Source organism: Drosophila miranda, chromosome XL, assembly GCF_003369915.1.
Source record: "Drosophila miranda strain MSH22 chromosome XL, D.miranda_PacBio2.1, whole genome shotgun sequence".
In the NCBI taxonomy this organism is placed as follows: domain Eukaryota; kingdom Metazoa; phylum Arthropoda; class Insecta; order Diptera; family Drosophilidae; genus Drosophila; species Drosophila miranda.
Genome location: NC_046673.1, coordinates 21,312,714 through 21,328,174, shown reverse-complemented (window position 1 = coordinate 21,328,174; position 15,461 = coordinate 21,312,714). Strand labels below are relative to the sequence as shown.

The 15,461-nt window shown below is 44.7% G+C and overlaps 2 protein-coding genes across 3 annotated transcripts in view; one reads left to right on the top strand and one right to left on the bottom strand.

The window, feature by feature from the left end:
* Positions 1-15,461, top strand: part of LOC108154658 (E3 ubiquitin-protein ligase highwire) — a 52,110-nt gene that overhangs the window by 21,761 nt on the left and 14,888 nt on the right. The window lies entirely within an intron of this gene.
* Positions 729-15,111, bottom strand: LOC108154673. The gene is made up of 6 exons (XM_017285017.2): positions 14,506-15,111; positions 4,188-4,455; positions 3,955-4,121; positions 3,593-3,882; positions 2,360-3,510; positions 729-1,459 (listed from the first exon to the last, which is right to left on the bottom strand). The coding sequence occupies exons 1-6, from the start codon at positions 14,713-14,715 to the stop codon at positions 900-902; spliced, it is 2,646 nt and encodes an 881-aa protein (XP_017140506.1). The 5' UTR covers positions 14,716-15,111; the 3' UTR covers positions 729-899.

Sequence of the window (15,461 nt, the reverse complement as noted above, 5' to 3'; positions counted from 1 at the left end):
ACAATATTTCCTCTCTTTAGAAACGACTCATTTCTTATCGCTGAAAATAATTGAGTGGCAAATTGAGCATTTTGATGTTTCTATGAAATGGCTGAGATAAGCGCAGGCAGAGGATAAGCCAGAGAGAGGCGACAGACCAGAGAGATAGCGAGAGCGTGGGAGTGATATGTGCATGTGATATGCAATGCCCAAGGTGTATTTATATATGAGGTGAGGTAAGGTGTATTGTAATCTTTTTTCAGTTATTTAAGCTTTGAGCTTTGTCATCGGCAATATGTATGTATGTAAATCCAAGCCTGGACTTTGCTGAATAGACATGCCTCCTATTGATCACCGCCCATTGCCATCTCTGGCGTGCATGCACAGACATGCACACGATCCACAGACGAGGAGACACAACTGATCAATCTGCTGACTCGACTGCCTGCCCATATATGCACATTAATTACTCAAAAAGGCTTTTAGAACGGATTTGCATAGCACCAGCCGGCAGCAGCGTTCACAGTATTTTCGCTTGCAAATCAAGTTCTACAACATTTCAAAATGTAATTTCAGCAAACTTGCCTTTTGCTTTTAGCCTATTACCTCGTTGCCGGCCATAACAATCGACCCAAACAACTGTGGGTGATTAATATTTTGTGGCTCCGTACCAGAACTGGGGAATGTGTGTGTCTACCTGAGATATCGCAGCACCTGCAGGGTAAGAAAAGTGTCAAACACAGTAGTGGTAATAGGCAGTACACTACGTTTATTGAGGACCCTCTTTTACTTTATTCACTTTCACTTGTATAATATGTAGATCGTCTCCTTAATCTTTTTCCTTCAAATATCACATTTCATGCTTTTTATTTTTTTTTTTGTGCGTGGCAGGGCTGTGTTTTGGGGGCGTGGCATGTCTTTCAGGCATCCGCGTAGTCGATCACATCGCCAATCTGGACCGTCTCATCGCTGCCCCCCGAATGATCCGAGCCGGAGTCCATATGTTCCATGGCCGCCAGACTGGCGGCACCATCCAGGCACTCAAAGCTCCTCACCCTACCCCCACACCCTGGCCCCTGCCCCATCCTCTGACTGTATGGCGGGGGCTGGGCCTGAGGCTGTGGCTGTGGCTGTGGCTGGGCCTGTGTTTGGGGCTGAGATGGGGGATGGTGAAATTGTCTTTGGTAGCGTGCTGAGGTCAGCTGATTTGGATGGAATTGCGGCATCGCCTCGAGATCCTGTCGCAGATCCCGCACATGCCGCTGTGGTGTGATATCTGCTCTTTCACCGCCTCCTGTTAGTGGCCCACTGTTGGGCGTGGCACTGGCTGTGGAACGCCATACGGGTGTGGCATAGCTAACATGCTGCTGCGACGGTGGAGCGGGCAGCTGCGTCTGGCCTCTTGTGGACGGCAATTGGGTGCCCAGGTGTCGCATGGGCAGGGCATACTGATAGGCCGGGGGTATATCGTTATTCTCATCTGCAAGGAGAATACAGAGACAATCGATTAAATGGCGATGAAAATATACAGAAGATGCACCCATCTGAAGATAGATAGTCACAGATAGAGATTGCCAGAGATAGAAACATTGACAGAGACGTGGGGTAGGGTAGTAATATTTACGAGTAGATTACGAATAGGAAAAGAGAACCATTTGTTTTGTATTAGTACCTTGGGTTAATGCGCTCCATACGTGTGTGTGTAGATTGCCTTTTCTTTGTGTGTGTGTGTGTGTGTGTGAGTGTGTGTGTGTGTAGGTGTGTGTAGGTGTGTGTATTTAAATGTGTCTTGCTTTGGGCGTGGATGAATATGTACATGCATAAATACATAAAATATTTATACATCTTTGTTTGCTTAAAATAAAGTGCATGGATGGTATTTGTGGATCATCCTGTGCTTCTTTGTGGGGTGGTACCCATGTGGATCCTGTGTTGATTATATGTCCATCAGCTGTTTCTACTATTCCCGCCACTTCGTGTGGGTGGGATAGTGGGTTCTTCCTCTGCTTGTAAGGTCTATCGATGCCATAAGCTCACATTTTTCAGACCATCGTTTTTAAAGCTATTTTTCGATTAAACACGTGCCATCAACCTTAATACATACTCAATCTATCGATATCTCTTGGTTATCCATATTATATACAGTATAAATATATTCGTATTTACGATTAGGGGATTACATGACTACGGGTACTACAGGACTACCAAGATTACAGGTTTACAGTCGTTTGGAATTCGTTGAGAGGCTGGTGGTTCTGTGGACGGGTGCTAGTGCTAGTGCGAGGGGGTGGTGGTTCGAGGGGGCGGGGCCGGCCACTGCTGTTACTGTTACGGTTGTAGTCGTACGAGGGCAGTTCGCCGTAACTATAACCGTACTTACTGGATGCCGATGGGGCAGTGGAATTGATGGGTTCCGAGTAGACGGGCGTCTCGGTCATCGGGTCCGAGGGCGACGAATATTCGCTTGTTAGCAGCGGCTCACACAGCGGCTGTTGCGGCTCTTCATAGATGGGTTCCTCGTAATTGGGGGCACTGGGTGCCGCCGACGCAGTCGGCCTGTCGTGGGGCATTGTCGATGTGGCATAGTAGTCCCCTCCCGGGGCCGTTGGACTGGCGCGGCTGCTGTTGCTGTTGCTGTGGCTGTTGCTGTGGCTGCCGCTGGTGTCGTGGCAGTCCAACAGATGCTGGGTGAGCAGTTCCTTGATAGTGGAGGACCCATTGGGCATCTCCTTGATGGTATCGATCACCTGATTCTTGCACTCGATGCGAGTCAACTTTCCGCTTGCCAGCTTCCGGATGCTCTTCCCAGTCCTGTCGCCGTCACGCAGTGACTCTGTCTGCTTGAGCATGGTGCGCTGCTCATCATGTGTGAAGCTGCACAGGTCCACATTCCCAGAGCCCGAGGTCGAGCTGTTGCCGCTCTTTCCCTTCGTCCAACAGCCCATAAGCCCTGCTATCACCACCACAAAAACAAGGACTACCACTATCCCACTAGCTATCTGGCGGATGGTAAGGCTACCGCCACCGCCATCGCTGGCGGTTCGTGTCGACCACTGGCCATTGGTGCAATGGCGCGTCAAATTGTTGCCGCGGCCGCCACCGCTGCACGCTTCGTGTACAAAATGCCGCCTGTTGACGCTGCTGGCATTGAAGCATCCCCGATCGCTGGCGATCAGGGGACAAATTATCTCCGAGTCGAGATCGTGATCGGTGAGCCGGTGCATCCATTCGTTGTCGCAGCTACAGTCATGCCCCACCGTGATACGATGAACCTCGCAGTTGCTGAAATTCAGGCTACTCTGCTCCGGATCCTCCAGTCGATTGTTGGCAAAGGTGCAGTTGAAGGGCTTCGACAGCTTGGCCAGCTCCAAGCCGAACTGATTGAAATGCCCAAAGCTGTTGTTCTCGATGACAATATGCTCGCCGTCCTTTACGCGCAGCCAATTGTGCTCCGTGTGCTGTACGGTGTTGTCCTGAATGAAAACGAACACGCTATAGATTTGCATGGCATTTGATTTGATTTTCATGATGCTGGAAACACACAGAGAGAAAGAGAGAGTGAATATCGGATATAGAGATTCGGATAGATGTATGGAGGGTGATCCCCACTCACGTGTTGTTCTTGAGCGTCAGTCGAGAGATGCCGCAGTCAATGATTGCCTCGCTGTCAATCATTCCGATGGTCGTGCCCTTGAAGGACACGTGATCGCTTAGGAGCTTACTGGTGAGGGCCCGCGCCTCGATCGTTCCAATGTGGCAGTCCTCGAACGACAGCTCTTTGATTTCGGTCACATCGAATGCATTCGTCTGGATCCTGCCGATCCTGGCCCTCACAAAGCTCACCTTTCGCATCGAGACATCAAAGCTGCCAATCTGTTCGATTCCTGTGTCTTCGATGCGTAGCTAAAGAACAAGAGCGAAGGAGGTTTACATGAGATGCGTACCAGATGGATTGATGGATTAGTTTCCACTTACATTCACCAAAGACTTGGCACTGCTGTTCGTGTTGGGATAGAAGGTCTTCTCCTTCATCTCGAGATTCTCCACTTGCCGAAAGGTACAGGAAATGTTCATGTTCTGGAAGGCACGTGGAAATACCACCACATCCTGGCTGTTCTCCACCCGCAGCACAAACTCCCCGCCTATTCAGCGGAAATGGATACGATTGCTTTAGACTCTAGGTCGCTCTTTCTTCTTCAAAAACTCACCTGAGAAGGCTCCCTCGCGTATAAACACCCGTTGGACTTTGCGCACTTGTATGTCCGGATATCCACCAAGATTGTTCTGAAATGCGTTCTTTGTGAACTCCACCTGATCGGTCTCCGTGCTCCCCAGGCCCTCGATGCCGAAGAAATTCACGCGATTCTTGCGAAAGAACTCGCTGTGCAGCTCAAATTGTGTCCCACCGGCCAGGCGTATTCTCATCGCGGTTATGGCCACTGGGACAAAATACTTGGAATCCCATTTAGCGGAGAGCTGTCCAGAAGAGAATAGAGAGCCGAATGAGTATTTTGTGAATATTCAAAAGGGCGAAATGAAAACAGTGTCTACAGACATCAGAGCAGCGGTGGCCACTTCAAAGAAGTCCGGTATGTTAGATTTGTGGTGAAAGTGGATGTGGATGTGTGTAACCCCATAAAGTGTATTATTTTTTGATCAGCATCAACAGCCGAGTCGATTGAGCCATAGCTGTCTATCTGTCTGTCCGTCTTGTGTGACGCCTAGTTCTCAGAGAATATAACAGTTAAAGCAAGCGAAAATTTGTATCCAAAAGATGAAAATCTGAAAAAACGCAGAACCGTAGAGAATGACCAATTCTAGCAGATTGCCGAATCTGGATCAGATCAGATTATTATTATAGCCAGAAGGAACAAATCAATTTTTAGTGGCTACGCAACGCCGTCCACGCGCTTACTCATTCGCTCTATCTATCTCTCTCTCTCTCTCTCTCTCTCTCTCTGTGTCTCACACACTCTATCTCGAAAAGTGTGAGCCCTCAGGCGGAGTCATCTCAACGTTCCCGGTCGTTGTGCATCTTTCAGACCGAATAAAAAGTAAACTAAGTAATATTCGATTCTCTTTTTGGTATATTTTATTAGGGTTATCTTGTGGACGTTGACATGCAATGACTGCATCTTTCAAGAGGCGATGCAGTTACAGCACCGTCAAGTGGCCCGTGTGACACCAGCAGAAGGCTGTTACGCGCGGATCCCAGGCAAAACGCAGCCCTCCTCCCGCCCAACCGACCGAGGGGCGCTGCCGCATGACGCGCGGTGCGTAGCCGAACCAAACGCGAACATGCAAGAAAGATAGCTATTAGACTAACATTCGCGGAAAATTAGTACTAAACTTACTAAGAAACTAAGCATGCAATCAAAGTACAAATACCACTACAGTTACTAATTAATAGAAAGGTGTGTAAGGATTAATAATTTAATAAGAGGAAGAGAATTAGTGGTGGATATAATATGGTAGAGGGAATTATAATCCGAGCATAAGACCCTAAACGGTTCATGCAAGGAATAATTCGATCTACAAAGTGGAAGGAACAACGGTATAAAATTTCTAGTCAGTCTAATAGGAATCGTGAAGTTTATGCGGCTCAACAGATCAGGGCTGTCTATGTCACCCCTGATCAAGTTGTGCATAAATATCACACCAAGCATTTTTCTACGGTTAACTAAGGATGGGAGGTTTACTAATAGTAGTCTACTAGAGTAAGATGGGAGTCTTACACCCGCATCCCAGTTAAGGCCCCGCAGAGCAAAGAGTAAAAAGTTTTTCTGTACTGATTCTATACGGTCCTGGTGTACTTTGTACTGATGGCACCATACACAGGAGCCGTATTCTAAGATCGGACGAACAAGCGAGGTATAGAGAGTCTTTGTTATATAGGGGTCGTCAAATTCCTTTGACCACCTCTTTATAAACCCAAGCACGCTCATGGCCTTATTTACCATGGTAGAAATGTGTTCGGAAAACTTTAACTTGGGGTCTAACATAACACCCAGATCATCCACCAGGGTAATTCTCTCAAGAGAACCACCAAATAGGGTGTAAGGAGCCAACAAAGGGCTATAACGATGAAATGTCATAACTTTGCATTTCGAGGCATTAAGGTGTAACAAGTTTGCACAACACCATGACTGAAAGTTATTGAGATCGGATTGCAAGCGAGAATGAAATGAAATGTCCTTGTACTGGACACAGAGTTTAACATCATCCGCATACATAAGTACTCGAGAGTATGTTAATACTGAAGGTAAGTCATTAATAAAGAGTGTGAAGAGTAAGGGGCCTAGATGGCTGCCTTGTGGTACTCCCGAAGAAACCTTTACTGGGAAAGAGAGGGAGTTTTTGAAGAGGACTCTTTGAGACCTAGAACAAAGATAGCTAGAAATCCATCTCAGGAGGTTGGGCGGAAACCCTAAAAGGTCAAGTTTATGCGCTAAAAGGGAATGGTTTACAGAGTCGAATGCTTTACTAAAGTCGGTGTAAATAACATCCGTCTGTAAGTTACCTTGAAAGCCTTTAATAATGAAAGAGGTAAACTCTAACAAGTTCGTGGTGGTTGATCGCCGCCTTATAAATCCATGCTGAGTTGGAGATATAAGTGACTTGCAGAGATGTTGCAAGTGCGGAGTTAAAACCCTCTCAAACATTTTAGGAATAGCGGATAACTTTGCTATACCTCTATAATTTTTTGCATCAGACTTGCTACCTTTTTTATGGAGAGGAATTATAAACGATTCCTTCCAGATCGGGGGGAAGCAAGAAGAATCAATGGATAGGGTGAATAGTTTAAGCAAAGGTCCACACAGAGCCTCGGCGCAGTACCTGAGTACACAACCTGGAACCCCGTCTGGACCCGGTGAAAACACCGGCTTAACTAGTCGAAGATCATGAAGTAGGGAACATTCATTTAACAAGGGACTGAAAATGCCGTTCGACCTCGGTAAACCGTATGGGTACGGATGACCAGAGTAGCTTTCCTCAGAATAGGTGGTTTGGAAGAATTGGGCAAAAAGATCGGCAATTGCCTGATCATTATTTGCCGACGTATTACAAAATGATAGCGAGGATGGGTGTGCGGACGTTCTACGCTTACTGTTTACGAAGCTGTAAAACTGTTTAGGGTCCTGAGAAAAACGTATCCTGCATCGAGATAGGTAGTTCTTATAGCATTGAGCATTAAGAACTGAAAAGTTTGACCGAGCTAATACATAGCGAGAGTGAGAAGTAGGAGAACCCACTTCTTGAAATTTTTTATAAAGTCTTGATTTTAAGTTTTTTAGACTGGATAACTCTTTGGTAAACCAAGGGGGTTTTCCAGATCTAATCGGACAAGAAAGCGGGACACAAGAATCGAAAAATGTGCCAAGAGCATTGTAAAAAATGTTTGTGCCTTTTATGATATCAGTGCACAAGTACAATGCGGACCAATCAAAATCCCTAATGAGGTTATTAAGCTTCGCAAACTCGGCTTTACGAAAGCAGCGGACACGTTCGGGCAGCCTACTCGACCGATCCAATACAGTTGGTCCTATATCTAGCGACACCTCGAAAGTAGGGTGGTAGGCGTCTTCAGGTATAGTGAGCGGAAGGGCTCGGGTTAACAACACTATGGTCGGATCCGATACAAAGCACAGATCAAGCAATCGACCCAAGGAATTATTCACATGGTTGACTTGAGACAGGGATAGGTCAAGCAAGCCGTCAACAAAGTCATGTCGTGACATGGGCACTAGGATACTAGACTCGTTTACCGAAGACCAAACAGTTCCTGGCAAGTTGAAGTCACCAAGAACTATCATACGATCTTTATCAGATAGCGAGGAAGAAACAGCGGTTAAAGCGGACAAGTGCTGCTCATAAATTGAAATATCCGAAGAAGGTGGGATATACGAGCAAGTAATGAATATAGCGAAAGCGGGAAGAATCAGTTTTACACACAGGAATTCCAGTTCCTGTTGAACTTGGACTGTGAAGTGTTACTCCTCATTGTCATGCCTCTTGCATGGACTGTTCTAATCGAATCTAATCTAATAGATATTTCAAACTACATATATATTTCTTAATATGATTTGTATGAACTTTGAGATTTTCTTTGTATCTGTTCGAAATGTAATTGTAAATGTCGTCACTTCAGTTGTTCTCAGTCCCAAAATGGGGTGGCATTATTCTTCAGAGGGAAAAAATGGTCGTTATTTAGCCTTTTGAGAGAATGGCCAAAAACCAAGGCAAAACTGTTTAACCGACATCTGAATTTGTTGGTCTCGTTGTAAGTTTCGGTGAAAATGTTCAAATGGGGAAATTTGTAAATGGAGTCCACAGACATCAAAGTGTTGTTGCACCATCCATCCGGAGATGTGTGTGTGTGTGTGTGTGTGTGTATATTGTGCTTTGTTGTCGCTATGACTTGACGCTTGACTTACATTTCTTTGCGGTCCCCATCGCATCCCATCCCATTCCATCCCCCATTCCATGTCTGTGTCTCGTCTCCCTATTGTGCGAGTACTTGTATTATTTTTAAACGCAGTGTCTGCGACAAAAACAACAACAACAACAACAACAACAACAACAGCAAGAACAGCAACAACGAAAGCAACCATCCATCCAATCCACAACTTGACCGCAACGCAACAACGTTCATTGCTCCAAAGCGACCGACAGACGGACAGAGCGACAGTCCGTCTGTGGCAGAATCCCAACTCAAACGCAAAATGGGAGTGGAGTCTTCTCTTGGTTCTTGTTATTGGTGACTTGGTGCTTGTTGCAATCTTGTCATTAAATTAAGTGAAAAATAGTTTCAACTTCTCAAGTGCTGAGGCCCGGGACGAGCCCCTGGGGGTGACGATTGGGTCGTCTGCTAATGATCTTGATGATCTCTTGTTGATCTGCTCAAGATCTATCTTCCTTATTATTATTAACATTAATGAAACGGAATTGACAACGGAATAGGCATTACGTGCATTGATTTCCCTGATGGAGAATCCCTCGATAAGTTTCTTTCTAATCGTATTAGCGGCGGAATTGCCGATGATTCAACGATTCCAGCGATGAATCGGAAATTATTTCAAGCCATTCCATTCCATCTTTCACTGATTACACTGATGTCAATTCTGTTTATCCTGAGCGACTTAATGCATGACTGTATATTCTTTGTGACTGTACACATCATATCGATATATTTCTTCACACTTAACCCATGCATATCCAAGCCCTCAATTGGGAATCAGTTATAGGACACGTCCTTGCTCCCATTACTCCTAATGCTTCGAGATTTATTCCTCGATAAGCGAGTGTCCGAGAATATTTAGAAAAAACTAGGCTACATGTCGTGTGCACGACGCGGTATATACGGTAGTTATTACGATTCGGGTTTCGTTGCCGCTACTATGGCTTATCGATATCTTTGGATTCAATTTCCGTTTCGTACGTGCCCTCCTTTGTCTCTGAAGTTGTCTCTCTTTCTCTTATTGTCACTGTCGTGTGCTGTCGTATTGCCATAATGTTAGGCAAATGTTTCGGGGGTATCCCATTGTTTATGCCACCTGCTGGACATGATGATGATGGTGTTGTGTGGATTGTGGTGCGTCTCGTGTGAGTTCAATGGCTGGCTGCAGCTGCAGCTGCAGATTCTTCCATGTAGATACGAGTATATCCCCCCTATCTATGGGATTTGGATCGCACTCGTTGTCGTTGTATTTTCTGCCTCTTTGCAGTGATTGCTTTCGCTGTGTGTGTGTGTGTGTTTTCTTTTGCTTATTTATTTATTATTCTTATGCTTCATCTCGAAGATTGTTCACTGCAAACAGCAACAGCATCCCTATCCACGCTTAGCGTTTTCTCGCTCTGGTGGCTCCCGATGGGTTGCCTGTCTTTTCAATTGCTCCAGTTTCTCGCTCTTTCTATCTGTCTTTCTTTCCGCCTCTCTCTCTCTCTCGCTCTCTCTATCTGAAGAGGAAGTCTCAATTACGTGTAAGTTTCAATTTGTCCGCTTGCTTGTTATTCCCTCCCACCCTCTCCCTCCCTAAATCTTCGCTGTATCCGTATTTGTATCTTTATCTATATCTGTATCTTTATCCCCCTATTCCTCATTTCTCACCCCATTTCGGATTCAAGTTTATGTGTGGAAATGTGTGGAAAAAAACAAACAGAAAAAAAAATAAAGGAAAAGAACTTGGCCCAAAAGTTTATGAAGTTCGGATATGTAGCGTGAGATATATGTGCATACTATATATAGATACATATATTCATATACACGTATCTACAATTGAGGTCAAAATAAATACGGTTTTTTTTGCAACAGTCCTTTGGTGGCGTGGCTTATCATGGGGCGTGGCACCTCAGTGAAAAATGGCACAGCAAACACACCCAAAAAAGGACCACTCTCGGAACAAGTCAATGGGTATAAATTTTGGAATCCAAGTGAAAATATAAACACCAACAACTAAAACCCACAATGAGCAATTATTATTATCAGTAGATCGATCGGAAGGCAAACCGTTAAAAGAAGGCTATAAAAAAGTACAGTTTTTTTTGGGAAAACTCTTCTAAAAGCTGAAAAACCTTAAGGGTTTCCATTTAAAAAAAACACATGCATTTCAAACACGGATAAGTTGTAGAAATGTGTTGGAAAATAGGCCTGATCTTTCACAGCTGCCCCCCTTAAAAGCTGCCCCCTTAAAACGCCAAAAATAGTGAGCTATGCTAAAAGGTATAAGTCCTCGTAACTCCTGTCCCTATCCCGGTCTTGGCGGCGCTCCTCAGAAATGCTCAGCCTTTGCCCTTGGGCAGGCAGATGTGGGAGAACACGTTTTTCAAAGGGGGGGTCCTTGATGTGCACAACCTCGAAGGATCCGGGATAACAAATTCCTGCCTCCGGTGATCATTGACCGAATCGAACGTGATGTCGATGATCTTGCCGGTGCTAATGTCAACCTGTTCGGTGTCGTAGGCATGGATGACAGGATCGGGGTAGGATGGTGCGAACACCCTCGGCCCCTTGTACTTGACCTCCACGGCGGCTATGATGTGAATGGAGAAAAGTCCCTTCACGTCGTACACCAGACGGAAGTGCTTAGCGGTCTGCTCGAGAGACAAGACATCCAAGAAGCCAGCTGGGTAGGTGCGATCGGTGCGAACCTTTCCGTCAACCTTGGCTAGACGCTGCATGTCAGTCTTGGTAGCCGCAGCACCGTCTAGGGTGTACTTGACACGATTTCTCTCCCCCAAGTTTGTCCAACATCCATGCCTTGGGTGCGCTATCTTTACGGTAAAGTCCGTCTTGCAATACAACAGGAAAGGGATCGATTTAGGACCGATAACTGTGGCCTAGATGGTTATTCACCTATTGGAGCTATGCTATTATTTTCTTTATTGCTTTTTTTTGTGACTAATATTCACAATACTTAAGCATTATAATATCTCGTATAGAAACAAACAAAAATATATGTATGCTGTTATCTGGTAAGCAAAGTGTCTTTGGTGACTAAAATATTGACCGCCGCTGTATCCATACACTCTCTCTCTCTCTGTAGTATGAGAATGTGCATTGGTTTCCAGGCTCTATTTATAGACCAAAACGGAGGAACGGAACCGATCTGGCCTGGCGCTTTTCTCTAAAAGATCATTTACCCATACGCTTCTCTCATTCCACGATTCTTTACATATTTTTCCGGGCATTTTTGTCGTCGAGACAACTTTTACATGATATTTTTAACCATCGAATGGGATTTTGGTATGGCTGCTCGATGGTGTACAGGGGTACAGGGGCACAGGGGTACTAGTAGGTGGCAGGAGTAGGCTGAGTGGAGTGGAGGCCTTTTGGGGCGGAAATAGCTGCCACCGCGAGAGACTCCGACTCCATCGCTGTCTGGAAAGTGCCAAAAGCTACAAAATACAGCAGCAGCAGCAGCAGCAGCACATAAATAAATAAGAAACAAAAGCCAATTAAAAATAAATTATGATGTGCCTGCTATCCGCTTGCCCCTGCCCCTGCCCTTGCTCTCTCTCTTCCTCCATGGATTTCCCTTAGAAAAAATCACATGGCCACAATGTCTCTGTGGGTCAGCAATCGGTGGGCCACATGGTTTTTCAGGACTTCTGAACGTGTCTCTGGAAAAAGGACTTTCCCCGCTGTGGAAGAAGAGCCCTCCTTTGCACGCACAAACACACACACACACACACACACACACACACACACACACACACAAACATACATGAAAATGCACCCATCTGGTATAATCTAGTATCTGGCATATCTGGTAACCACACAGCGCGCACGTCCGAGAACCAGACAGTACGTGACTTTTTCTTGGACCCCTCTCGGAGCAGTAGTCTTTCTCCTTCACTTTCTCCTTCACCTTCTCCTTCTCCTTCTCGTTCTTAGCCTCCTCCACCTCACACACATATCATCTGATGATTCGAGGAGGTGTCGGTGCCGGTGTCGTTTGTTTTGCACTTCTTTTACTGATAAAAAACCACACATTTTAAAGCAACTGGTGGGGCACTACTTCTGGAAGCTTCTTCGGAACTTCAGAGGTTTTAACTTCGTACTGACTGGAAACGTCTGATTATAGTGCACGTGCAGTACTCGATAAGGTTTCAATTCCAGTGCAGAGTTCATTGGTACTATACTGTACTATTTCCAATGGCAATGATTATACCTAAATAATGGCTATATTTTGTATCTTTTGATGGGTGTTCTGTATCACTTATTGGCCTAAAAAAATCATTCATTCGAGTGACACCTCCTGCGGTGTGCCTGCATTGCCTGCCCCTTGCTACACACACACATACACTCCTCCTCCTCCTCCTCTTCCTCCTTTTCCTCCTCTTCCTACTGCCTCGTGTCATTCCGTCTGAATTTTCTTCTGTTGCTGTTGCTGTTGCTGTTGCTGTCTCTGTTTATTGTTAAATGAGAGAGCATTCAATTTGTGGCACTTGATGGATTTTTAGCAGCTTCCACAGCCCATAAATGTTCGAGTGAGTGTGTGCTCGTTCTGTCTGTCTGATTGTGTGTGTGTGTGTTCTTCAGAGTACTATTTAAGTAGACATTCGAAATGGACCTTTAAGTAGGCGGCGGCGCGGCATTTCACAAAAACACACCGCAACGCACACACACATATCATTCCCCTCCCTCCACCATCCTCTACCTTCTATGCACCCCCTCCTGCATTCATTATTTTGAGTGCATTTTGGAGTTTAGGGATTAACCACTGGCTAACTTCTGTGGCCTAAAATGATTCATTGCTAACTAAATAAGTCCCCAAGCAGCTAACACACTATTTTTGGTTGTTTTGTATAGAATTTCCAGTCTCCAATTAGATTAGAATTATCTGATAAGATATATATATGTATGTAATATTTCTTGTAGTATTTAATTTGATAAATTATTGTGAAATCTATAAATGGAGAACGGGTGTTATGGCATGCACCCGTCGCCCAAATGAAATCCACAAATTCTGATGTGGATGATCATATCGGAATAACGAGTATTTCTGTGTCCACAAGACGACGATCCACACACAAAGAAACGCATAAGTGATAAGCTTTCATTGTGTGTTTGTGTGGGTTGGGAATAGGGCGACGGATGGGTGGTGGATGTCACCCGCTTGGGGCACATCCACTTTGTGGAGGGGAGCGGCATCTTAGTTCCAGAGAAAATGTCGAAACCAATAGAGATATAAAATACATATGTACAAGAGTAGTACATAAATAGGAATACTCCGTATACTGGAGGAGAATAACTCCGTTCTGCCATAAATCCATTTTTGCAATCACTTGCACTTGTCTCTCTCTCTCCCTCTCTTTCTCTTTCTATCCCTATCTCTCTCTTACTCCCGTACAGACGAGACGAGACGCACACGTTCTCGTTCTTGCTCTCTTTGTGAACCGTAATTAATTAGCATAACCTGTTCAACTGGTTGAAGCGGGAAGGCACAGAGAGCGACCGCCTTCTTTCGGTTCTTTCATTCATTTCTCTTACATTCCGTTTTGGAGCTTTTGTTTACATTTCCCGATCCAGGGAAGTGGTGGGGAGGGGTTATGCGACCTGTTAAGGCCATTCCACATGTTTACTAAGCAAAAATGTTGTTTAAATTCGATTTGGCAGAAGAAAAATCAAGCACATCCGTAACTTTCGTTCTGAGAACCAAACTAAAATTATAATTTCTAAAAAGATTCCCTACAAGGCCATTTTTAAATGTTTGTATGAAAAGCCACAGAAGTATGACTATTCGAAAAGAAAACATGATTTATCTCTCTCAGTCCATCGCTGGCGCTTTTCGCAGTCACTGTCACTGTCACGTCACTGCCTTTGTTTACTTTTTCACTTACTCTTCTAAATAAAGCCAGCCACTTTAAGATTTCGTTCAACACATGTGTGGATTGTATGATGGCATGCAGGTTTCGTTTATAGCAAAAAGCTGCAAATTAGTCGGCAGCCCACATATGTAGATACATACATATGTACGAATGCATGCACATATGTACATATGTACACATGTACCCGTTGCTCACCGTTTGATTCCGCTGAAAATCGCATGTAACTGTGTTCCTTTGGCAGAAACAGTGATTGCATATATCCTCGACAAGCGTCTCAGTGGTCTGGCTAGCGGGAGCGGCAATTGGCAATCGTCCGTACCGTGGTCGATCCCTGGCTTCAACATCAGACACGACCAGCGAGAGAGAGCCAAGAATCAGCCAGAGCATAGTCGATTTTCCAGACATCGTTACCCGCTTTTGTTTTTTCTTTTCTTTTTAGAAGACAGTTTTTGTTGTTTTTCTTTTAACACTTTTGTTTTTCTTAGGCAATTGAGAACGCTTTTTATTTCTTTTTCTCTCCCTCTGGCTGTCTGTGCCCTCCTCCACACTTCGGGGCGACGGCGGAAAACGGTTTTTTCTTGCAATCTAAGACACCGCACTAAAATACATATTAGCGAGCCCAGCCGCTGTCATCCACAGAAATACATATTTAGCACTCAGAATACACAGAAGAAGAAACAACAACAAAATTTAAAAAATATGTGAACTCGTGATCTATGTAGAACGGGTAAAAAAGTTCGGCCGCTTTCCCGCACCGAGCAACGCGTGTACTTCGGTTGAATGTTTTTTTTGAATGATCGTTGAATTGTATTCGATCCAAAGGCGACCTCTGCTCCAAGGTATATTAATTGGTGGTAAGGCACAACCGGCTGTCCTGCTGTTCCACAAATCATACCGCACCATTTGCTGCCATCGAACTTCCTGCTATACGTATGAAAAGTAATGGTTTTGTTTCAACGCCGAAAACAATAAATAAATAAAATCATTAAGTATCTTTCTTCCATTTTTCTATTGTTTTCCATAATTTGGGGGATTTCAAAAATGGTTTGTTGTTGCAATAGTGGAACTCATTTGACGTAATTGCAATAATTTCGATCTGGATCAGATAAATTCTTAATAGCATTGAGTGAAAAGAGTGAGAAGCTTTTGCC

Coding starts and splice junctions, on each gene's coding strand:
- LOC108154673 (XM_017285017.2), bottom strand. CDS start 14,715: ATGTCTGGAAAATCGACTATGCTCTGGCTGATTCTTGGCTCTCTCTCG. Junction 4,456..14,505: donor ATTTTCAGCGGAATCAAACG/GTGAGCAACGGG, acceptor TCTTCTGGACAG/CTCTCCGCTAAATGGGATTC. Junction 3,511..3,592: donor CTGACGCTCAAGAACAACAC/GTGAGTGGGGAT, acceptor GTGTGTTTCCAG/CATCATGAAAATCAAATCAA.